Raw genomic sequence first — 25740 nt, forward strand, 5'->3', positions numbered from 1 at the left:
TTTTGGGTGTGTGCCAGTCTCTGTGGTGTGAGATGACATCTCATTGTTGTTTTGATTTGCAACTCCCTGATGATTAAGAGATGTAGAGCATTTCCTCTTGTGCCTTTTAGCCACTTGTACTTCTTCTTTGAGGAAGTTTCTGTTCATTTCTTCTTCCCATTTTTATGGGGTTGAATATTTTTTCTTGTTCTACTCCTGCCTTTTATATCTTTGATATTAACCCATTATCAGATGGTATTGGGTAAATGATTTTTCCCATTCTGGGGGCTGTCTTTGTATGTTGGTCACTGTTTCCTTTGAGGTGCAGAAGCTTCTTAGTTTAATGTAGACCCATTTGTTTATTATTGCTTCCACTTGTTTGGTCAGTGGTGTTTCATCCTTAAAGATGCCTTTAACTTCAGTGTCAAGGAAGATTCTGTCTATGTTTCTGCCATGAACCTTATGGATTCAGATCTGATATTGAGGTCACTAATCCAGTTGGTTTGACTTTTGTGTGTATACCATTGTTGGATAACACTGGGTTGCCCTTGCGGCTCCCACAGAGAGCTTAACTCACAACAGTGCAACTGAGGCACACCCAATTCCACCAGGCATTAGTAATCCCGCCTCCACACCTGGCTGTTCTCACCAGGGCCCCTTGGAGGGGGGCGGGTTAAGTTTTCCTTCCCACCCCAAGCAGAACCCGGCAGCCGAAGACCTCCAGAACCAGCCACAGCCAAGCTGAGACCACTCTCCACACGTCTAGACAAGCCTCATGCATTAAGGAACTGGCAGAGGAACCCAGGCATGTGGGTCCCGGGGCTGAGATCTCCAACCCTGCTCGGATCGGGACTGGGCCTTCTCCACCCAGATCCCCCATCTTCCAGTAGGTAGGCGTTACACCCATCAGCTGCCATCAGCGCCAAGTGGTCCCATCAATGGCCAAGACCCAGAGACTATAAAACCCAGCTCCTGGTGCTGCGCAACATCTTATTATCTTGTTTTTACTTTGGAGAACCCGGCAGGCTGCCGAAAGTATCCTGCCCGCATGGCAGAGTCTGGCAAACTTCCCTTGTCGTGCTCAATATGCCAAATACCAGTAACAATGATAGGTCTCAATCTCCTAGCCCTGAAAGAGCACTGAATATGGCTCTTTTAAAATCTCAGGGCTAGAAAACAGAGATAGACAAATGGGACTATCTTAAACTAAAAAGCTTCTGCACCTCAAAAAAAAAATGACCAAAATACAAAGTCTACAGAATGGGAAAGGATATTCGCCAAATACACATACGACAAGGGGTTGATATCAAGGATATACATGGTACTAGTTGAACTCCACAAGAAGAAAGCAAAAAAATGGCAAGGAAATGAACAGAAACTTTCTCAAAGAAGAAATCTGAATGGCAAAAAGGCACATGAGAAAATGCTGTACATCACTAATCATCAGAGAGATGCAGATCAAAACCACAATGAGATAGCATTTCACACCACAGAGACTGGCCCACATACACAAGAACAAAAGCAACCGGTGCTAGCGCCGATGTGGCGAGAAAGGGACCCTCCTTCACTGCTGGTGGGAATGCCAACTGGTCCAACCCTTTTGGAAAACAGTATGGACGATTCTCAAAAAATTAGAATTTGATCTCCCATATGACCCAGCAATACCACTCCTGGGAATATATCCCAAAGAGGCAAAAAAGTATAGTTGAAGTGACATCTGCAATTGTTTGTTCATTGCAGCACTCTTTACAATAGGCAGAATCTGGAAAAAACCTGAGTGCCCGAGAACAGATGACTGGTTAAAGAAACTTTGGTACATTTACACAATGGAGTTCTATGTAGCTGTTAGAAAAGATGAAGTCATGAAATTTACATACAAGTGGTACTACATGGAAAGTATCATGTTAAGCAAAATGAGTTAGAAAGAGCGGGATAGACACAGAAAGATTGCATTCATCTGGGGAACATAAAGCAACAAAATGGGAGACTAACACCCAGGAGTAGCTGAGAATAGTACCAGGAATTTTGCTCCATGACTTGGAGTCCAGCCACAAGTGCTATGGGAAAAGGAAGCTCAGATAGAGAAGAGAGGACCAAATAAAGGGTGTTGGGAGGATAGCACCAAATAAAGGGTGTTGGGAGGATCCTCCCAGGGTGGGAGAAGCATGCTGAAAGTAGACTATAGACCAAACAAGACTGCCACTCAATGCCTCTCTTGCAAAACACAGGACCCAAAAGAAGAGAGAACAAGGGGGAATGCCCTGCCACAGAGGCAGGGTAGGATGGGGGGATGGGGGGTGGGAAGGATGCTGGGACCTGTGGTGGTGGAGGGTGGGTGCTGGTGGAGGGATGGGTACTTGATCATTGCATAACTGAAACCCAAGCACAAAAATTTGTAAGTCTATAACTGTACCTCATGGTGTTTCACTAATAAAAAAAAATTAAAATAAAATAAAATCTCAGGGCTAGGAAGAAGGAATCACTACTGGTGCCTGCTTGAGGCAATCAATGAACAACAGGATGATCATGATCGTGATTAGTAATCCTAAATTGCTTTTCTCTTTCCTTTATGTCATTTGTATGGTTTATTTAGCGATGTCCTTTTTGGATAGACACAGAAAGACAGTTGATGCTATGCTATGTAACATGGGAGTTAATTGACTCCAATATAATATTTACTCCTGGGCATCCATAATTACTTGACTTGAGCCTCAGTTGCCCTTAGATTTTAGCACTCTAAGAGCAAGGTCCTGACAAGGGACTGATGGACCCAGGGCAAGTTGTGAGCTACCCTGGCATCATAATGGGCCAGGCCAAGAGCCATGACACTTAACTATAAGTTAAGAGCATGGTCATGGACAAAATCTGTTATGACCCAAAAAGAAGTAACTGAATAAGGACCCTGCTGGGTTTAGGAAAGACTAACCTGACCTGAGGACTGTGGTCTGGAATATATAGTGAGATGTTCCCAGGAAAAACCAAACTTTAAGCTTGACATATCTCTTACTGTGCTCATACAAAATGACATTCTAGAAATATTATCACTATATCACTGTCATCCCATTGTTCATCAATTTACTTGAGCAGGTGCCATTAACTTCTCCATTCGTCCCTGCCCTGAGATTTTAGCAGCTCTCCTTACTCATCTTTCCCAATGCTGCAATACTAAAGGCTCTTTCAGGGTCAGGGGAATGAGACCCGTTATTGTTACTGCTTTTGTCATATCAAATACACCACGGGTAGCTTGTCAGGCTCTGCCGTCACTGTCCTCCCATATATCACTGTCATCCCGCTGTTCATCGATTTGCTTGAGCGGGCACCAGTTACATCCCATCCATCCCAGTCCTGAGATTTTAGCAGCCTCTCCTTACTCGTCCTTCCCAACGTTGCCGTATTGGAGGCTCTTTCAAGGTCAGGGGAATGAGGCCCGTTATTGTTACTGTTTTTTGGCATATCAAATAAGCCATGGGTAGCTTGTCAGGCTCTGCTGTGTGGGCAGGATACTCTCGGTAGGTGGCTGAGCTCTCTGAGAGGGATGGAGATTAAGCCCATATATAAGAGAGTACAAGCAAGTATGTTAAAACCAAACACATGTGTTCTGCTTTAGATACATCAGTGGGCTAGACTATAAGAGGTTGCACAACTGCAAATGCAACCACGCGCTTCCAGGAGCTTGGTTTTATAGTATCTGGATCTTGGCTGTTGATGGAATTACATGGCTGGGGTTGGTGGGGGGGGGGGGGAGGCAGTTTGTGGGTGTGACTTCCAAGCTACTGGAAAATAGGGAATCTGGGAAAAAGGCCCAGTCCCAATCTGAGCAGGCCTGGAGATCTCAGCCATGGGTTCTGTATACCTGGGTTCCTCTGCCAGTTCCTTCATGCATGAGGCTCATCCAAGCATGTGGAGAGAAATATTATAAGAAGTAAATTTACAATAGGAAGTAAATTTACGGGCACTGGAGCAATAGTACAGCAGGTAGAGCATTTGCCTTGCATGCAGCCAACCCAGGTTCGATTCCCAGCATCCCTTGTGGTCCCCTGAGCACTGCTAGAAGTAATTCCTGAGTGCAGAGTAACTCCTGTGCAACACCGGGAATGACCCAAAAAGAAAAAAAAATTTACTATAACCGTTTAAATGGATTACTAGCTGAGGAAAGAAGAAAGCAACATACCCTGGATGGAATCCTGCCCTTGGGCAGATCTCCTAGTAATCTGGAGTTATCTTCTTAGATGAGATTTTGTCCTTGAGTTAATCTTCTGGAGGAGTGGCCTTACCTCTCTTTGTCTTATGATAATGTTCAACCCCACCTTTGTATCCCCACCCTACATGATTCCTATATAACTATGCTGTAAGGGGCTGATGAGAGAGACTTGTGGCAGAGACGTGTGGAAGACAAAGACTTGTGAGGGCAAGAAGAGACTGAGGATGAAGACTTGCGGGGAGAAGAGGCTTGTGGTAGAGACTTGTGGCTGGATACGAGACTTGGAAGAGGAAAAAAGATTTGTGACTGAAAGAGACTTGTGGCTGGAGAGGTAGACTGGGCTCTGAAAGGAGATGCTGAGAAGGAGATAGTGAAGACTAGACGCTGAAGACTAGATGTTGAGGACGAGAAGGTCGGTGAAGAGACATTGAAGATGAGGAGGAAAACTGAGACTTTGAAGACTTTGAGGTATTCGAGGAGACTAGGATGATGGAACTCTGATGACTGAGACTATAGACGTAACTATGACTATGACTGAGCTGTAAAGGGAGAGATCAGATGACACCAGAGAGGAGGGAAATAAAGGACTGCCTACCAGCCCACCCGGTTCCTGTTTCGCTGTTTCTCACCCATCCTTTGCTGTCGTCTGGCCTGAGGAGGCAGCTCTCAGCCACCGAACACTGTCTCCGTCCATTGCCTGTCCTTTGGGCCCACCGTCCTTCTATTGAAACTTACACACCATAGTGAACTGTAATGCCTTTCCCTTGCTACTATTTTTAACCTGATACTATTTTCCTTCTCTGCCAGTAATGCTTGTTTCTTGCTTCTTCATTATTCCAGGTTCCTAAACCTCATCTTTGCTTTTCTGTAGGTTGTTATTCCTTTCACTTTTTTCTGTATTTGCTTCTTTCCTGACTTCTTTCACTAGTCCCTAAAATGAGTGGTACCACACTGGGGGCGGGGGGCTGAGGAGTGGAGGGGAAACACAGGAAAGATCCAAGGGCAGTAGTGACCTTAGGTACAGTTGGGCAGTGCTTTCTGTTTGATTAAAGAAGGTTGATTTCTAGGAGGATTACTCCATAACTTAGAGGCCAGCCGGGTATCCTAGAGGAAAGAGCAGTTCAGATAGAGAAGGGAGCACCAAATAAAGGATGTTTGGAGGATCCTCCCAGGAGGGGAGATGCATGTCGAAAGTAGACTATGGACTGAACATGTTTGCCACTCAATGCCTCTTTTGCAGACCACAACACCCAAAAGGAGAGAGAGAACACAGGGGATTGCCCTGCCACAGAGACAGGGGGGATGGGGGGATGGGGGTGGGGGGGATATTATCCATGGTGGTGGAAAATGGGCACTGGTGGAGGGATGGGTATCTGATCATTGTATAATTGAAACCAAAGCACAAAAAATTGTAAATCTACAACTTTAAAAAAAATAAAATAAAATAAAGGGAAAAAAAAAGAAGGTTGATTTCTGAGATCATAGGAATTTGTGTACTGTATATATCTTATATACATATATATATCTTATGTGTCATATATATCTTATATATATATCCTATATAGCTAAATCTCAGAAACACATAATGATCCTGAATTTTTTAGCACTGGGCACAATCTAATAGTAACTTTCCATTTTCTGATCTTTAACACTTTTCTGAGCTTCATATCTCCTGTGAAAGGCATAGGTAATTCTTTCTGGATCTTCCTTCAGTTTCAACATAGCCATTCTGTCAAATAAATTCCAGGAATCAAGCTTGAAGACATACAAGAACTTCTGAGAAAAACTTTCTCAAGTGGTTCTATCTTTGGAACTATCAAAAAAACAAATCGATTCAACTTTCTACAGATTTTTTCAGAGAATAGAAAAGGAAAGACTTCCTGTCTTTCCACATTTTAGAGCCAAAATCACTGAGGAAGACACTCTAAGATAAAAGTCAGCCTATTTCCCTCATGAGTATGATGAGTGTAATGGTACAGCACAATAGACAATTGTAGTAAATATTTGCAACTAATATGAGAGGGTTTGCAAAAAAAACGGTTTCATGGTAGAGTTGCATGAAATTAGGTTTATTCTAGAAATATGAGGATACTTCACTCGAGAAAGTCTGAAATTGTCATCCATCACACTAACATAATGAGAAAATTGTATAACTAACTCAAAAAATATGTGCATAAAATGCCCTTTTAACAATCAGTGTACTATAAAATTATTTATAAATGTCCTAGTACTAAAAGTAGGAATAAAGCTTCCTTAATCTTGTAAAAAAATGTATTTAAGGGACCAGGGAAATTACTCAACGGGTTGATGTGCATGGTTTGCATGTAGAAGACCAGGTTCAATACCAGGTACTATTTAGTTCCTCAACACCACAAGGAACAATGTCCAAGCAACATACTAGGAACAGCCCTAGCCCCAAGCACTGCCAGCTCAAAACAACAACAACAAAATATATTTTAAACCTATGAAAGCATCAGATCACACACACAAAAATGTCAGTAGTCTAGATTTCAAAATGTTTAAGAAAAAAAAGTATATGCCCACTGTCACCAACACTATTTTAGGATCCACTACAATCTAGTTGGTGCAAAAGAAAAGAGAATGGAACTAGCAGGGTCTAGAGTAAGCTGAGAGTCAGAATATACGAACCTACACAAGAGAGTCTGAAACAAGCCTAAAAGGTTAAGTTCAATTTATACCCATAAAGAGCACCATGTAAAGGAAGTAGACCCTCTTAATGAGATTCTTTTTACATTATCATGCCATTCAATACGTTTCTTTTTAAGTGAATGCCTTATGAAAGAACCAAGTAAACAACACTGAATCAAGTAAGAGCTTTATGTTAAGAAAATGTAATGCCTATACAAACCTGAATCTTTGTTAATACAACTGGTGTTTCTTGATCCCAGATATGCATTGACCCTCCATCAGTAATATAGGCTTTACATGCTGTCACCATTTGATTTGTAACCTAAAATAAGAGAGGCTTAAAATTAACATCAATAAAGACAAAATGTTCTTTAAGCCACAAGTATAAAATTTATGTTAGAAAAAAATTAAGTTATAGAAATAATTAATAACACAATATTTTTAAGCAATGATATCTATCTTCCAGTCTAGACCAGGAAGCCTAAAGTCATCTTACCCAATGCATTTAAATCAATGTCACCATTTCCGTACATTTCAACATTTGTTATAGTTTTCACTTATCTACTGCTCCTCTAATAAGGTCTTGATCTCGGCCAACTATGATTCTTTAACACCATCTCTGACTGGAGAAATAGTATAGGAAATAAGATGCTTGCCTTTAAGCAACTGTCCTTGGATCAAATCACTGGCAAACAGATATGGTGCCCCAGCATCACCAGGGGCCACTCCTGACCACAGAACCATGAATATTAGCTCCTGGGCATTGCTGGGTGTAGTCCAGACCCTTCTCTCCCAATGTTAACCATTTCTAACATCTTCTAAAACAGGAAAGAACACCATGATACTCATTTAAATGGTCAGGATGATCAACTAAAGATAAGAGGTTGACACCCAATAATTTGGGAAAATTCATGAAATATGGAAGGGGAATGAAGACCAGTCTAAAGGAAAAACAAATGACTAGAGAAAACTAAAGGCCCTTATGGAGAAGATTGCTGTGCATGTGGACTAGTGGATGGAAGTATGCCAGATGACAATGTGTGTTCACCCTTGACTGAGACCTTGCATGCTGAATTCAGAGTCACCAATATTGCAGAAAAAAACATGGAATTTGCATAAAGGACAAAGATGTGAATGTGGTCAATAGTCTTGAAGCAGTATAGTCAGACTTATGTGGCTATTGCATCCCAGAAGGGAGTATCAGAGAAAAAGTGCTCCACTATTTCAGCTCAGTAGTAAGTCTGACTCCCCTTCACTACCAGAGATAGACTAATGAATAGAGCTAGCAGTTTCAAACACAGTATCAGGCAGGCAAGAAAGAATTGTGTGACATTTCCAAACTCGACAGTGCTATCCCCAGTAGGAAAACATCAGGTTGGATGGGAATGTAAAGAAGACAACTAAGTTCAATTAACAAAACCATTAATAGAGGAAGCCCAGTTAGCATCAACAGCTTAGTTAAACCTCAGACGAAGACTTAATATCCCCATGATAAGATGTAACAGTTTTCACAAATTTTCTTTTACTGGATTATCTTTTAATAATTCCATTAGCCATCTAATGGTAACATCAATATCAAATAAATTATCTGGATGTGCTACAGGGATAGGCCTGAGGGGTGACTGGGAAAAGGGGAACAAGATGGCGGGAAGGTCATAGTGGTGATAGGATTAGTGTTGGAATATTGAATACCTGTAACAAATGCATCATGAAAAACTTTGTAAACCATGGTGTTTTTAAACAGTGGAAAATTGACCTGACTCTGTACGAGAGCATGAATGCTCTGAGAATTTTCTGGCCACTGAGCAAACTACCAGTGGGATTTGAACACATATTCTGTGACCAAAGTTGTACGCTGCTAGTGGTTAGCTCCTCCCACAGGTCAGACCAGCTGTGGGAATAGTTCCCCACCAACCATATCCCCAGCAGCAGACAGTTAATCTCCCCCTCCATATTCCATGAGATCCGTATTCTGTACTGAACTTTCATTAGGGCTGCACAACCAATTAGATCAATAGTCAATTGGCCCCTACTTCAACCAATATTCCCCCAAAACCCACAAAAGTAGTGGTTAGCACAAGAAATAATATACCACTAAACAAAAAGTGGCAAATAAGTTAAGGCCAAAGAACACATTCACTGAATCAGTTCAAAAGGCTCCACACAGTTACACAGGGACACCAAATTGGAAGAAAATATTCTTAAAGGGAAAAGAAGAGGCCACAGCCAACTGAGTTTCCTCCCTATCCTTCCTGGCAGTAAGTTGGGGATGCCGATAGTGTATTGGAAAGAATCACCTCTAAACTACTACAGTCACCATGGTGAAACAACACAGAACCCCACCAAGTGGACCAAATAAGTGTTCTAAAGCCTCAGCAAGAAATACCCACCTACAAAATCTGATAAAGAATTCAAAGTCAAAATAGTGAGGATGTTTAAGTAGCTCAAAGAAACAGTGGAACAGACATCCAATTAAATACAGGGGGAAATGAAAGCAGGAATAAGAAAACTACAAGCAGATTATTCATTAAAAAAATTGGTACATGAAATGGATGCCTTCACGGCAGCTAAAGACAGAATCTTGAGATTGAAACAAGATACAGAAAACCTCAAGGTAACAATAGAAGATGGAGAAAGATCCGAAATTAAATCAAGTGTAGAAAAGAGAACTTTGGGATGAATTAAAAAAAAAGTATAACATAAGAATCATCAGAGTCACAGAGGGACAAGAAGGCAAGCCTAGTGAGGAAGTAACATCCAGGTCAAGAAAGCATGGAAGGTAGCAGCTCAAAGAGACCCTACTAAAAGGCTCTAAGACATATCATAATCAGAATGACAAAAACCATAAATAAAGATACAATATTCAAAGCATCAAGATCAAGAAGGAAATTACATACACAGAAGTATTCCTTAGATAGACAGCAGAACTATTACAAATGTGATACTTAAAAACCCGAGGTCAATGGTGGGATATAGCAAAAAACACTTGATGAAATAAACATCTCACTAAGAATACTATCCTCAGCAACACTCTCATTCAGATAGGAAAAAATGATACACAACTTAAAAGATAATAACTCAGGCAATTCATAGACTCAACACCAATTTTTAAAGAAGAACTGAAGAGGCAATACAAACCCCATAAACGCACCAAATTTCTACAGAAAGATAGCACAAAACCCCATGACGGGGCAGAGTAATAGTACTGTGGGTAGAGCTGCCTTGCAAGCTGCTGACCCAGATTCGATCCCCAACATTCCACATGGTCCCCCAAGCACCACCAGGAGTAATTTCTGAGTTCAGAGCCAGGAGTAACCCCTGAGAATTGCCAGGTATGATTCAAAAAATGAGAGAGACAAATATGACAATAATCCCTCAATGTCAATGGTTTAAACACACAATTCAGAGACACAGAGTGGCAAAAATGAATTTAAAAATTTAATTCAATATTCTCCAGCCTACAAGAAACACACTTGAATAGTCAAAGCACACACAGACCTAAAGTCAAAGACTGGAAAACATTGCTTCAAGCAAACAATTCATTCAAAAGAACTGGGGTAGTCATACTAGTATCCAATGACATAGATTTCAGGTTGGGAAAGGTTAGAAGGGAAAGTGGTTTATTTATTAATAATTCAGGGTTCTATCTATGTGCATCGAAAGAAATTACACTTCTAAACTTATGTGCACTCAATGAAGGACTAGCAAAACACTTTTAACAATTGCTAATAGACTTCATGGATGACATTGATAGTAACACAATGTAGCTGGAAACTTAACACCACTTTGTCACCTCTTGACAGATGAAAAAGACTAAAACTCAACAAGCAAATACTGACTTTGAAGGATAAAAGGGAAGAGAGGGGCTAGTAGAAGCTAATCACACACAGAAAAATAGAATAAAATAAAATACCTGGAAATTAAACAGCTACCTACTGAACACCAGTGGGCTATAAAGGAAATCAAAGAAGAAATTAAAAACTTCCTGGAAACAAATGAGAATGAGGACATGAGCTACCAAAACTTGTGGAACACAGCAAAAAGCAGTGTTAAGAAGAAAGATTATAACTCTGCAAGCATTCATCAGGAAGGGCCCACATAAATAACTTGACTTCCCAAGGGGCAGGAGGGCACTTAAGATAGAGAAGTACACTATGACAATAACAGTTGGAAATGATCACTCTGGAAAATAACTGAGTACTAAAAGGAGGTAGCACTGTAGCACTGTCCTCCCGTTGTCCATTGATTTGCTTGAGCAAGCACCAGTAACATCCCCTAACGTCTCCATTGTGAGACTTGTTGTTACTGGTTTTGGCATATGCCACAGGGAGCTCGCCAGGCTCTGCGGTGTGGGCAGGATACTCTCAGTAGCTTGCCAGCTTCCCCGAGAGGGACAGAGGAATCGAACCCGGGTAGGCCACGTGCAAGGCAAACACCCTATCCACTATGCTATCATTCCAGCTTAAAGGAGGTAAAGGAGTATATATGTAATAACGTTTCAATACCTGTATTTCAAACCATGATGACCAGAAAAGAGGGGGGAGGAGAGAGAGAGAGAGAGAGAGAGAGAGAGAGAGAGAGAGAGAGATTGCCTTTATAGAAGCAGGCGGGGGCAGAAGAGCAGTGTCAGGGAGCGATAGGAGGGAAACTGAAGACGTTTTGGTGGGAATTGTCCACTGGTGAAGGGACAGGTGGTGGAACATTGTACGTTGTATGACTGAAACCCAATCATGGGCAACTTTATAACTGTATCTCACAGTGATTCAATTTTTAAAAATAAATAATAAATAAAGTGGAAAAAGTAAAGAATGAGCTCGGGGACTTACCTGGAGTGTGGAGAAAGGGAATCCCTTCTGTTAAGAATAATCGGTACTTTTCTTTTTTGTTGTGTTGGGGTTTTATTTGTTTATTAGTTTGTTTGAGGGTCATACCTGGTGAAACTCAGCGGTTACTCCTGGCTCTACAGTCAGGAATTACTCCTGGCAGAGCCCACAGGACTTTATGGGATGCCAGGGATCAAACCCAGGCTGGCTGCGTGCAAGGCAAGTGCCCTACTCATTATACTATCACTAAGGACCTTAATTAGTACCTTTCTTTTCTTGACCTCTGAAAGAATATTAATCTAGAACTCTCAGATGCACTCAGATTCCCCTTTTCCCTTTCCCAGACCAAAGAAAAGCATTGTAAATCTTTTTACAGGACTAGCTGTATGAATTCTTCCCTTGGAAACCTACCTTAATAAACAGTGAGGTCATTCTTTCAGAGGTGTTATAATACCTTGACACGCTATGAATCATTCTGATGGCATTAATTAAATTTTGTATTCCATGTGCCATGGAAACCTAAAATAGAAATATAGGCAGAGAATTTCACCAAATGTTTGTAATTTTAGTAATCAGTATCTTATAAGTCTAAACATACATAATATAGTACAACATTTTTATCTTTAAGTCAATTTTTACCCAATGCCATATGGTATTCAAGATTAGATCCTAGAACCAATTTCCTAGAAAGAAGGAAATTGGTTTTGACAAATGTAACAAGACTGGACTCACAAATAAATCTCATAAAAGAGCAGCAAGCTGCAGAGATGCCTCCAGACCCCAAAATCACCATCCAGTTAAAAATTTAACTCCAACTCTATCACCCAGTTTAGAACTTTAGAATTCCTGGAGCAACATCTCATACTCTACACCACTTATGTACCAAGAGTAGCATACCACATTGGATGAGGTGTGAAGCAGAAGGCAACCAATCTCAATTAATATATGTGTGTGCTAATATATATATTAGCACACAAGGCCCAACCTGTAACAGCATCTTAGTAATCTCTTATACAAGAGATTAATGTCTCCAGGGTGAGACACAACAATCTTCACACACTTTCTTCCAAGGAAACCTTTTTGGATCATTTTTGGCTGATTATTCATAACAAGTAATGCAAAGTAAATGACTTAATAATTGCCTTTGGGGCAGACTTTTGTGGCGGTGGGAGAAAGTGAAATAATGGTGATGGGAAGGTGTAGTGGTAGTGGGATTGGTGTTGAAATTTTTAATATAATAAATTATTGTGAACAACTATTTTTAAAATGTAATTAGGTTTGGGGAAAGTGCTGTACTACCAACGCATATTTATTTTTAAAGAGTTGTATTTTAAATTTATTTTTAAATTTATATTTTAAAATATTTTTAAACTACTTTTTTATGCTTATTTTGTTTTGTTTTGTTTGGGGACCACTCCCCGTGGGGCTCAGGGGCTTACTCCTGGATCTGTGCTCAGGGATCACTCCTAGCAGGGCTCAGAGGACTACATGGGGTGCCATGAATTGAGCCATGTGGAAGACAAGTGTTCTCCCAGCTGTGCTATCGCTCCAACCCCAAAGTTTTTAAGGGTGAAGGCACTAATAGCTTGAAGAGTTTTAGGTACTGTTTATGGTCATAAAGTTAGTTAAAAGCAATTAAAAGCAGGAGGTCAAATTACATCTCACTTTTACCTTTTCAGCAAGCGTACTAAATGTCACTCACTTCTGAGACAATGGGAAAAAAATCCAAGTATAGGTCAGTCACCTGTTCCAAAGGAGGTTATGATAGAGTGAACAAGATGAAAAACAAGTGGAACAAGTCAAACAGGGCAGAGAACAGCAGAAGAGGTACAGGTACAGTCAGGACACAAACCGTGTGAACCGACTGCAGTTACTCCCTGTTCAAGGCTCTAGGCTAAGTCCCTCACTTTTTTCCCCCTCATCTCTGACACATTGCCTTACGTATTATTTTACTTCATTTTTGTATTTGGCACTTAAACAATGTTGAAAGTAAGTTTGATTTCATCAATTCCAGTGTCCTTGATTGTTGGGTGGTACCAGTATTTAACTAGCTACTCGAAAGGATGAAACATCTAACATGAGAGAGTCTAAGACCACCTAAATTGAGTTGCCAAGTGGACAGATGTGAAGTGGGCTCTGTGGAGGGCCACTAGACACTAAAGAGCAAAGACAGGAGAAAAATTTCCAAATTACAATTCTTCTCTAAGGGACCTGAAAAGAAAAGCAAACCAGTCCTCACAAGAATTTCTGCCACCAGCTGGTGCTCATACACTGTGATCTTATATTTATACACTGTGTTCTTATATTTACACAGTGATACCAGAAACAAACAAAAAGTAGCCAGGGGAAGTTCAAATAATTTAAGACGGTGCCATGTCATGTTCATGATGACTCATGCATCTCAATTCAAGGTGTGGTCTGAGAAGAGAGATGCTTAAATATGAGAAAGAAAATGTCTTGGAATCTATAAACCAGTACTATTACTTCTATTTAGTAAAAAAAAAAAAAGCTAGCAGGTGAAAAAGGCAGATAAGAAGCAGAACTACAGTTATGTACCTGAGATTGTTTGGGGGGGTGAAAGGACCCCTCAAGCAGATCTTCTGAGGCCTGGGGCTCCCTCTCAATCATTTGCAGTCAATGGGGCCAGCAGTTCAATGCTAGGACCTGTGCGTGTAGAGCTGTTTGTTTTTCTGGCACTAGGGACCACCAAAGCTAGCCCCACTGTGCTTCGAGGCCTCGAGGGCCACACCCAGAGATGCTCAGGGTGCCATACAGTGCTGGAGATTAATACATTCCACATCTGCCTTAACCTCCATCCTGTATTGCAAAGCTGATTTTTTTTTTGTTTTATATTGGCCTCCCAAGGAGTCCTCAGAGCACTGGCCACTCCTAGATTCTGATCACCACCAGGATGAACTCAGTACTACTGGGGGCTCCAACTCATAGCCTCTTAATAAATTCTACCAGTGCTTTATATATCTTGGATATTAACCCCTTAGCAGCTGAGTGGTGGGCAAATAATTTCTCCCAGTCTGTGCCTCTTGGTTTAATGTATCTCATTTGTTTATCTTTGCTTCCATTTGCTTGGTCAGTGGTGGTTTATCCTTAAAGATGTCTCTTAGCTTCAATGTCATGGAGAGAGTTCTGCCTACACAGTCCTCTATGTACCGTATGAATTCAGGTCTGATACTGAGCTCATTAATCCATTTTGATTTGCCTTTTTGTGCATGATCTTAGAAAGAAATTCAATTTTTCCATGTGTCTGACTAGTTTTCTCAATAGCCCTTATTAAGATGCTTTCCTTACTCCACTTCATATATTTTGCTCCTTCATCAAAGATTACCAATCCATATACCTGAAGGCCTTTTTCTATATTTTTAGTTCTATTCCATTGTTCTGAGGGTCAGTCTTTATTCCAGTACCACTGTTTTAATTACTACTGCTTTGTAGTTCAGTTTGAAGATGAGGAAAGAGACGCCTCCCATCTTTTTCATGAGAATTCCTTTGGCTACTTGGGGGAGTTTTATTATTTCATACGAATTTCATGAGTGTTTGATCATTTATTTGAAAAAATTCATGGGCATTCTTATGGGATTTCATTAAATCTGCATAATGCTTTTGGGGGCAAGGGGGGAATGTTGTTGCTATCTCAGCGATGTTAACCCTCCCAACATGAGGAAAGGTGTGTTTCCATTTCCTCATGTCTAATTTTTTTTTGATTTTTGTTAGTGAGACACCATGAGGTACAGTTGTAGACTTAACATATTTTCGTCTTGGGTTTCAATTATACAATGATCAAATACCCATGCCTCCACCAGTGCCCATTTCCCACCACCACGGATCCCAGTATCCCTCCCACCCCCTATTCCCCCCTATCCCACCCTGCCTCTGTGGCAGGGCATTCCCTTTTGTTCTCTCTCTCCTTTTGGGTGTTGTGGTTTGCAAAACAGGCAATGAGTGGCAATCATGTTTGGTCTATAGTCTACTTTAAGCATGCTTCTCCCACCCTGGGAGGATCCTCCCAACACCCTTTATTTGGTGCTCCCTTCTCTGAGTTCCCTTTTGCCTTAGCATGTGTGGCCGTCCTCCAAGTCATGGAGCAAAATTCCTGGTACTAATCTCAGCCACTCTTGGGTGTTAGTCTCCTATTTTGTTACTTTATGTTCCCCAGATGAATACAATCTTTCTATGTTGATCCCTCTCTTTCTGACTCATTTCGCTTAGCATGATACTTTCCATGTAATACCACTTGTATGTAAATTTCATCCCCATGTCTAATTTTATTTTCTTAAGTTTTCTTTGTACGAACTTTCACCTCTTTACTTAAGTTGATCCCTAGATATTTGATTTTCTGTGGAACAATTGTGAGTGGTGAAAAACATCCAACTCATTAAAAAATGGGGAGAAGAGATGAACAGGAACTTCCTCAAAGAAGAATAAAAATAGTCAACATGCATATGAAAAAATGCTTGATATCAATAAGCATCAGAGAAGTACAAATCAAAACAATAATAATATATCACTTCACACCACAAAGTCTGCCACTCATTAAAAAGAACAACTCGGGGGCCAGAGCGGTAGTACATTGGTAAGGGCATTTGCTTTGCACATGATCAACCCAGGTTCAATCCCTGGCATCCCATATGGTCCCTGAAGCACTACCAGAAGTGATGCCATGCACAGAGCCAGGAGTAATTCTGGATCATTGCTGGGTGGGGCCCCAAAACCAAAACAATAGCAACCAGTGTTGGCATGGATGCCGAGAAAAGGGGACCCTCATTCACTGCTGGTGAGAACATCAACTGGTTCAGCCTTTTTGGAAGACAATATGAACATTCCTCAAAAAAAAATGGGAATTGAGCTTTCTTACAAACCAGTAATTCTACTCCTGAGAATAAAGACCAAGGGCCCAAAAACCAACTGCAGAAAATCCATCTGCATTCAGATAGCCCAGACACAGAAGCAACACAGTGCCAAAGAACAGATGACTGGATAAAGAAACTATGGTACATCTACCCAGTGGAGTAGATTACTTTCCTTACTTAGCTGTAAGGAAAAATTAAATCATGCAATTTGATGCTGCATGGATGAATCTGGAGTGTATCATCTGAATCAGAGGGAGAGGAACAGATACAGAATGGTCTCACCAATATTCAGGATAAAGAAATATAGTGGAAGAATTACCAATGCCAAAAGGCAATAGAATTGAAGAGCAGGGAGCTGGTCCCTTAGTAGGAAGCTTTTCATGGGTTGGGGACAGATGCATGAAAGGTCAAGGAGAGAGCAACAATGATAGAAGGGAGTGAAACTCTGGACCAAAACTAAGTCCTAAAAAGAGGTAAAGTGACATGGATGGGGATGGTATGCATCAATAATAGTATTATAAACCACCAAGCTAAAAGCATGACAGGGAAAGAAAAGAGAAAATAGTGCCTGCCATAAAGGCAGGCCAGGGTGTAAGAGGAAAACTGGGGGCACTGGTGGAGGGAAGTGGACACTGGTTGGGACAGATGTTAGAACATTCATCATATGGCTAAAACTCAATCCATGAACTTCTTTGTAACTTTGTAATTCATGGTGATTAAATGTGATTTTAAAAAACAGCTCCTATGCTCCTGTTCTCTACCCCTCTTCCTTTGAGCTATCTTCCTGGTTCCTAAAACTCTGCTATTTTGTGGGGAACAGGGGATACACCCAGTGATGCTTTAGGCTTACTCCTGGATTTGCACTTAGGGATAATTCCTGGCAGACTCAGGGACTATATGGGATGCTGGGAATCAAAGATAGCTTCTACTTTCTGTAATATTGCTCCAGCCTTTCAAAACCCTGGTCTTTTAAACAGTATGCAAATCAAGATAAAGAGGCCTCATCACTCAAATGAGTCTTTTATTTACAGAACAATAAAACATATGAAAGCATTCTATCCAGTTTTCTCAGGGCTTACTCCTGGCTCTGCACACAGGGATCATTCCTGACAGTGCTTAGGGAACCATATGGGGTGCTGAGGATCAAACCCAGATTGTCTGCGGGCAAAGTGCCTTACTCACTATACTATCTCTCCAGACCCAAACAAAAGCATTTCTAAGTGTTGATGAGATAAATAAAATCAGAAGTACTATATGTCCTAGGTTTGAAGTATAAGAATGACAAAACAATTTCCTGTAACTTATGGATATTACAGAATAACTTTGTAATTTAACCTTGCATGTCAGAATTCACATTTAATATTATCTTAAAGTCAAAAAGATTTTAATGCAAATATGCCTGAAAAGAATTGCTGGCAACTCCATAATATGAATCAATGTCAATGAAGTATCACTAATTCCAATAAAGTAGGTTTGGAGAGAACAGCAAATGAGCCCTTAGGAAACGCCCTTCATCTCAGTTTTAAACATCATTACTTATTATACCAACTCCCTGAGTAACAGTTCTGAACTATCTATACACATGGTCTGGACATTTTGAATGTGAAATATACAGTAGTGTGCATGCCTAAAACATAATCCTAGGGTCATAAAATGTAAAATTAGTTCAAAAAACTTAACAGCAAGAAATGGAAGCAAATTTCTCTTCACACTTTTCTTATTCTAATGATGTTACAATCCAAACAGCAACTGCTGTTTGTTTTAAAGAGAATAGAGGGGCCAAAGGAATGGTAAAAAAAAGTAAAGTAAAGGCCCTCCCGTTGTTCATCGATTTGCTCGAGCGGGCCCAGTAACGTCTCCATTGGCATGTTACTGTGTTTGGCATATCGAATATGTCACGGGGAGCTTGCCAGGCTCTGCCGTATGGGTGAGATACTCTCGCGAGATAGCTTGCCGGGCTCTCCGAGAGGGGCGGAGGAATCGAACTCGGGTTGGCCATGTTGGCCGCGTGCAAGGCAAACGCCCTACTGCTGTGCTATCGCTCCAGCCCAGAAATGGTACAAGGGTTAAAAGATATTTGCCTCACATAAGCGGTCCCTCATTTGAATCCTCAGCATCACATATAGTCCTTTGAGCACCACTGAGCACAGAGCCAGGAATATAGGCCCTGAGCATCTCTAGATGTGTCCAGGAAACAAAATATCAAAAATAAAAAGAAAGAATAAAGAAAAGAAGAAGAAAATAAAGAAAAGAATAAAGAAAATGTGGTAGAAAAAGTTTTTGGAATTACAGAAGCAGGGCTGGAGAGATAGTACGGCTGGTAGGGTGTTTGCCTTGCACGTGGCCTGGTTAGATCCCTGGCATCCTATATAGTCTCCCAAGCACTGCCAGGAGCAATTCCTAAGTGCAGAGCCAGGAGTAACCCCTGAGCATCGCCGGGTATGATCCCCCACCAAAAAAAGCCAAAAAAGAAAAGAATTACAGAAGCAGCAGGTCTACGACAAGGAATAATTAAATGACTCAATACTTTAGTACTTCTTTATTTTCAAAAGATAATGTTTGAAGCAGCCCTGTATCATAGAATGTATAAAGACCAACAGCAACAGTAACAAAAATTTCACCTTCACAATGCATATCCATGTCTAGAGCAATTGGATTTTTTTAATTAATTGTTTAAAAAGAGCTAAAAGCAACACCAGAACTAAAAGATAAAATTATGCAAATAAGACTTTTGAACATAGAAGTTGAAATTAGCATATCTTAAAATGCATAGACCTTGATGAAACTTTTAATTGTATCTTTCTGCAATTTTACCTTTCTCAGTGAAAAAATTTAAGTATTTATAAAGAACAGGGGCTGGAATGATAGCACAGCCGGTAGGGCGTTTGCCTTGCACGTGGTAGACCCAGGTTTGACTCCCAGCATCCCATATGGTCCCCTGAGCACCGCCAGGAGTAATTCCTGAGTGCAGGGCCAGGAGTAACCCCTGTGCATCGCCGGGTGTGACTCCCCCCCAAAAAAAGCACATAGAACAGTATAATGAACACTTATACCTCATTATAACACTATGTATTTACATGTAGGATAAAAATATACATATAAATATTTCACAAATAACTACACATACTGCAAATATTTCATTTAAATAGCTCTTTTGAAGTTTGGATTTTCAATACATACGTAGTTGAATTATTTTTAAATGCAATAATTTTTCCCGTTTTATTTAAACACTATGATTCATTATGATTTGTTACTGGCATTCTATATTCCAACACCAATCCCACCACCCCTGTTACCTTCCCTCCACCACTGATTTTTTTCAAACACCCTTCATGCCTGCCCTAGTTACAGCCCACAGAAATTTATTTTTTTTATTTCTGTTACCACTAGAAAAGTAATGTAATGATCAAATATACTTCAATAAAATAAAATTTTGGAAAATTGAAATAGTCATATAGAAATAGTCTCACCATAGAAATAGTCATCCTTGTGTGAGGGTTTACTAAGAAATAGTCACCATAGAAATAGTCATCCTTGTGTGAGGGTTTACTAAGCTGTTATTTGAGGTAAGCCTTCTGTGTTAGTGTTTCTGTTAGTCGAGATTAGTTGGCTTCTACTTTACATTCCCATCCAATCTGGCGTGCTCCTACTGGGATGATGTGGAGCTTGGAGATGTTGCACGGCTGCATTTGCCAGCAGTCCAGCTGGAGGCATAACGGCAGCTCTTGGGGTGTGAGTGTGGCTGCCAGGGCTTTGGTAGGTGGAAAGTTGGCCTGCTCCCTTCCCAAGATTGTCCCAGAGGTCTCAGCCAGGACAAGGTGTCTGAGAAATTTTTGCAGGTAGTTGGCTTCTTTCAAGATTTATTTCTAAGTCTCTGAAACAGGACTGGTAGATGAGCTGACATGGAGGAGGCAGTGGGACATGGTCGTGGCTGCCGGGGGTTCCAGGAAGTACAGGGAAGCGGGGGGGAGTTCACCCATACCAACTCCAAGAAGGCTAAATACAATAGCTTTTAAACTATACTTTAAAAAGAATACTTACTAGATCGTAGTTATAGAGTGGTTGACAAACTTTTTCTAGAGTATACAAGTATCTGACATTATCTTTTGATTCATTTGCTGTATCTGTGATTCTTGCATCCAGATCACGCCAATTCTAAGGGAAATGCAAAAATTATACTAAATATACAAATGTATCAGTGTGCTAAGGTGTAATCAAGAAAATTAAGCCTTTTCTTCCAATCATACTAAAACTAAAACTAAAACAATAGTTTTTCTAAAAAAATACTAATTTTTTCCTTAAACTATTTAATAACAACTATGAAGACTTGGACTGGGTAAATGCAAGAGTTAGGACTCGCAACCCCAGTTCAATCTCTCTCGCCCAATGTCCCCCACAAGCTTGCCAGTGTGGACATGAGGCACCCAAGCACCGTCAGGGTTGTCTTGGTGCTATCCAGTACCCTAGGGTCTGAGCACACATCCTTGAATCCTTGCTTTGAACTGCTGGCTCTGTTGGTGGTAACACTTACGAGTGTCTCCCAAAATCCCTGAATATTGGCTTGGAAGCCTCCCTCCACCAGCCTAAAACTGAAGGTATTTCCATTTGAAATTAACAACCTGTTGTTGGACCATAACATACTTTTACCTGAAATGATTTTTCCTTTGTTGCTGTTTTTACTGTTGTTTTTCACTGTTAAATTTCTAGAAGTGTCTCTTTCTGCTTTGGATATTAGTATAAGATTAGCTTCACATCCTTCTAATCAGATGGGCTGGACATGTAAAGAGATTTGGAGATGACCACTGGACTAGAGCCATTACCGACTGGATTCCACGGGACATCAAAAGATTGCACGACCACCCACCTATGAGATGGTCAGACTTCTTCATCAAGACCCTGAACAATCAGTTTCAGGCTGTTCGTGTTCAAGCAGATGCCATTGGGCTACACTAGCAAGCGACAGGGATGAATGGATATGTTGCTGGCACCCGCTCGAACAAATCGATGAGTAATGGGATGTCAAGTGATCAGGTGATTAGCTTCACAGAAGGTGTTAGAAAGAATTTCTTTTTCTTCAATATTTTGGAAGAGTTTAAGCATCAACTGCAGTAATCTTCTCTGAAGTTTTGATAGAACTTTCCAATGAACCCTTCTGGACCAGGATTATTATTATTGAGGAGATTCTTAATTACTGCTTCAGTTTCCTTTGCTTTTGGTTGTCCTGTTCAGGACTTCTATTTCTTCTTCTCTCAGTTTTGGGAGATTATGTGAATCTAACACTCTTTTAATTTCTTCTAAATTCTCCAGCTTTATAGCATAAATTTTTTCATAGAAACATCTCATGATATCTTAAATTTCTGAGGAATGTTTAATTGTAATTTCTCTATTTTATCTCTGATCTACCAGGGAATTTTCTTTTTTTCTAGTGAGTCTAGATAAAGATTTGTCTATCTTGTTTATAACTTTCAAAGCTCCAGCTTTCATAGACTTTTTGCATTACTTCTTGATTTCTATATTTTGATTTCTGCTCTAAGTCTAAGCAAGGAATCACCAGATTTTACCCTCACCTTCACTGCTTTCTTGGGATTTTTGTTCTTGGCTTGGTTCTCCCAAATAATGCTAAGGAATCCAATAAATGCAGGAGATTAAATCCAGGCACGTGACTTCTGGCATTTTGAGTTTACTCCACATAACATTTCATTTACTTCTCTCTCTCTCTCATATATATATTATATATATGTATGTATATAGGAGCGATAGCACAGCGGGTAGGGCGTTTGCCTTGCACGCAGCCAACATGGCCGACCCGAGTTCGATTCCTCCGCCCCTCTCGGAGAGCCCGGCAAGCTACCGAGAGTATTCGATATGCCAGACACAGTAACAACAAAGTCTCCAATGGAGATGTTTCTGGGCCCACTCGAATATATATATATATATATATATATATATATATATATATCCCGAAAACCAAGCTCCCAGACGAGAACAAGGCAGAGTCTCCTGCCCCTGCGCCTGGCTGTCCTCACCAGGGCCCCTTGGAGGAGGGCGGGTTGAGTTTCCCTCGCTGCCCTGAGCAGACCCCTGACAGCTGAAGACCTCTGGGACCCAGCTAAAGCCATGCTGAGACCACTCTCCACACACTTGGATGAGGAACCGGCAGAGGAACTCAGGCATGCGGGACCCAGGGCTGAGATCTCCAAGCCTGCTCCGTTTCGGGACTGGGCCTCCTCCACCCAGCTCTCCCACCTTCCAGTAGCTAGACAGTTATACCCACCAACTGCCGTGTAACCCCATCAACGGCCATCCAGAGACTATAAAACCAAGCTACCTAAAGAGAACAAGACAGAGTCTCCTGCCCCCGCGCCTGGCTGTCCTCACAGGGGCCCCTTGGAGAAGGCGTGGCCGCGTGACCTCTTATTCCCTAGTTCTCACTCTCAGAAAACCTGGTAGGCTACTGAGAATATCATATCCGCCTATATGCCTGAATAGTAACACCTATAAAGGTGATTAGAGGCTACCCCAAAAGCCTCCATCTGTCTCGGAGAGCCCAGCAAGCTACCGAGAGTATCCCACCCACACAGCAGAGCCTGACAAGCTACCCGCGGCATATTTGATATGTCAAAAACAGTAACAATGAATGGTTCTCATTCTCCTGACCCTGAAGGAGCCCCCAATATGTCATCGGGCTACACTTGCACGTGACAGGGATGAATGGAGACTTCAATTCGCTTGAGCAAATTGAAGAACAACAGGGTGATAGTGATATAGTGATTTGAGATCCAGCCCATTTCCCACAGTTATCACACCATGTTTGATGGAGTTCAGACAGTAGGCAACAAATCATAGAGAGAAATATATATATATATGTATATATGCACTGTATGCACTGTCCTCCCATTTTTCATTGTGAGACTTGTTGTTACTGTGTTTGGCATATCAAATACGCCATGGGGAGCTTGCCGGGCTTTGCCATGCGGGTGAGATACTCTCGGTAGCTTGCCAGGCTCTCCGCGAGGGGCGGAGGAATCAAACTCGGGTCGGCCACATGGGCCTCGTGCAAGGCAAATGCCCTACCTGCTCTGCTATCTCTCTCTCTCTCTCTCTCTCTCTCTCTCTCTCTCTCTCTCTCTCTCTCTCTCTCTCTTCCTTGATTTCTCTTTGACTCACTTATTAGTAGTGTTAGTTCAGCTTCAAGTGTTGGAATTTTTCTCCATCTTCAATAAGGTTAATTTCTTATTACATGGCATTATGGTCTGAGAGGGTGCTTGGATATGATTTCTGTATTTGTAAATTTATGTATCTTTGAGTTATTTGCTAGTATCTGATCTATCCAGAAGAATGTTCCATGTGCACTAGAGAATGTGTATTCAGCTTTTGGGGGATGGAGAACTCTGTTTATGTTCATAAATCCCACTTTTCTAACTCTGTATTTATCTCTTTTAATATTATTGATATTCTGTCTTGCTTGTCTCTCTGGTGGTGACTGTGGAATGTTGAAGTCCCCCACTACTATTGTTTCTTTAGGTCTGTGAGAAGACACTTTATAAACATTGATGACTTTTCATTTGGTGTAAATATGTTGATAAGATAGTACATTTTTTAAATCTATTATCCCTTAGACAATAAGTGGTATCCATCCCTTTCTCTAAATTACTTTTTTTACCTTTCTCTAAATTACTTTTTTTTAAGATTGAATATTATTTAATCTAATATAAATTTGACTTTCCCAGATTCTATTTTTTTGTGTCTACTATTGGCTTGTATTATTGTTTTGTATCCTCTTACACTGAGTCTGTATTTACCCTGTGAATTTAGGTGTGTTTCCTTTTAGAAGCAAACTGATGCATTTTATTTTCTCATAAAATGGTCTCTTGATCCATCAAGTCTGTCTTTCTCTTTGGTTCTTGCCATTTTGATTGCAACGTGCTTTTAGGGTTTGAACAATAGTACAGTGGGTAGGACTGTATAACTTTTCTCCTCACTTCCCTTGATAATGATGTATTTTATAATTACAATACAGTGATCAAAAACAAGAAAGTAACATCAATACAATACCGTCAACTATACTACAGACTTAATTTCCACTTCCCAGTTTTTCCACTAATGCCTTTTTTCCTATTCTAGGATTCAAGCCAATATCCTACATTACATTAATGATCAAAGTGTGATTTTTAACAGCTACTCTATGCCTTTTGATAGGAAAGTATAGTTCACTAACATTCAGAGATATTATTAATTTAAAGGGCTATATTGCCATTTTCTGTCAGGGAGTTTAATTGTTTTTACCATTAGCCATTTGCTTTTTATAGGCAGACATTCAATAATTCTTTCATGGTTGGTTTAGTTATACAAATACTGCGACTCATTTGTCTGAAAAGATTTCTATCCCTCCCTCAAACTGAATGACACGTTTGCAGGATAGTGAACGCTAGGTTAGAAGCTTTTTTTATTTGGAACTTTAAATATGTCATTCCACTATTTACTTGCTTATAGTTTCATGTGGGAGATCTGTAGTGATTTCTTTTCAATTGATTGAGATTCTGATTCTTAAAATACGTTAATAATGGTTTCTCATGATTCTTATGTTATATTCCTTGTATTTAAGGTTATTCTGGTCTCTTGATCCATCAAGTCTGTCTTTCTCTTTGGTTCTTGCCATTTTGATTACAATGTGTTATATTTCTTGTATTTAAGGTTATTCTGGTCTCTTGATCCATCAAGTCTGTCTTTCTCTTTGGTTCTTGCCATTTTGATTACAATGTGCTTTTAGGGTTTGAACAATAGTACAGTGGGTAGGACTGTATAACTTTTCTCCTCACTTCCCTTGATAATGATGTATTTTATAATTACAATACAGTGATCAAAAACAAGAAAGTAACATCAATACAATACCGTCAACTATACTACAGACTTAATTTCCACTTCCCAGTTTTTCCACTAATGCCTTTTTTCCTATTCTAGGATTCAAGCCAATATCCTACATTACATTAATGATCAAAGTGTTGAAGATTATTGATATCAAGGTGCAGAAGAATATTTATGATCAAGATTAAAAATATTACACTATGACAACACGTGATTTTTAACAGAAATACAAAACAAAATTGTAATTTAACATGTTCTTAGTGAACTTGTACATAAATTCAGTTTTATTTATGTACACGTTTACAAAAGACTACATTTATGTAGAAACACACTAAGATATACCCAAAAAAGCAGAACT

The 25740-nt window shown here is 40.3% G+C and overlaps 1 protein-coding gene across 1 annotated transcript in view; it reads right to left on the reverse strand.

Annotated features, from left to right (window-relative positions):
* Positions 1 to 25740, reverse strand: part of DNAH8 (dynein axonemal heavy chain 8) — a 438788-nt gene that overhangs the window by 381125 nt on the left and 31923 nt on the right. The window contains 3 exon segments of the mRNA XM_056137311.1: positions 7050 to 7151; positions 12064 to 12171; positions 20559 to 20672. Of these exon segments, the coding sequence (XP_055993286.1) occupies positions 7050 to 7151; positions 12064 to 12171; positions 20559 to 20672 (324 nt within the window).

This window comes from Sorex fumeus, unplaced genomic scaffold (assembly GCF_029834395.1).
Source record: "Sorex fumeus unplaced genomic scaffold, SorFum_2.1 ptg000123l, whole genome shotgun sequence".
NCBI lineage: Eukaryota > Metazoa > Chordata > Mammalia > Eulipotyphla > Soricidae > Sorex > Sorex fumeus.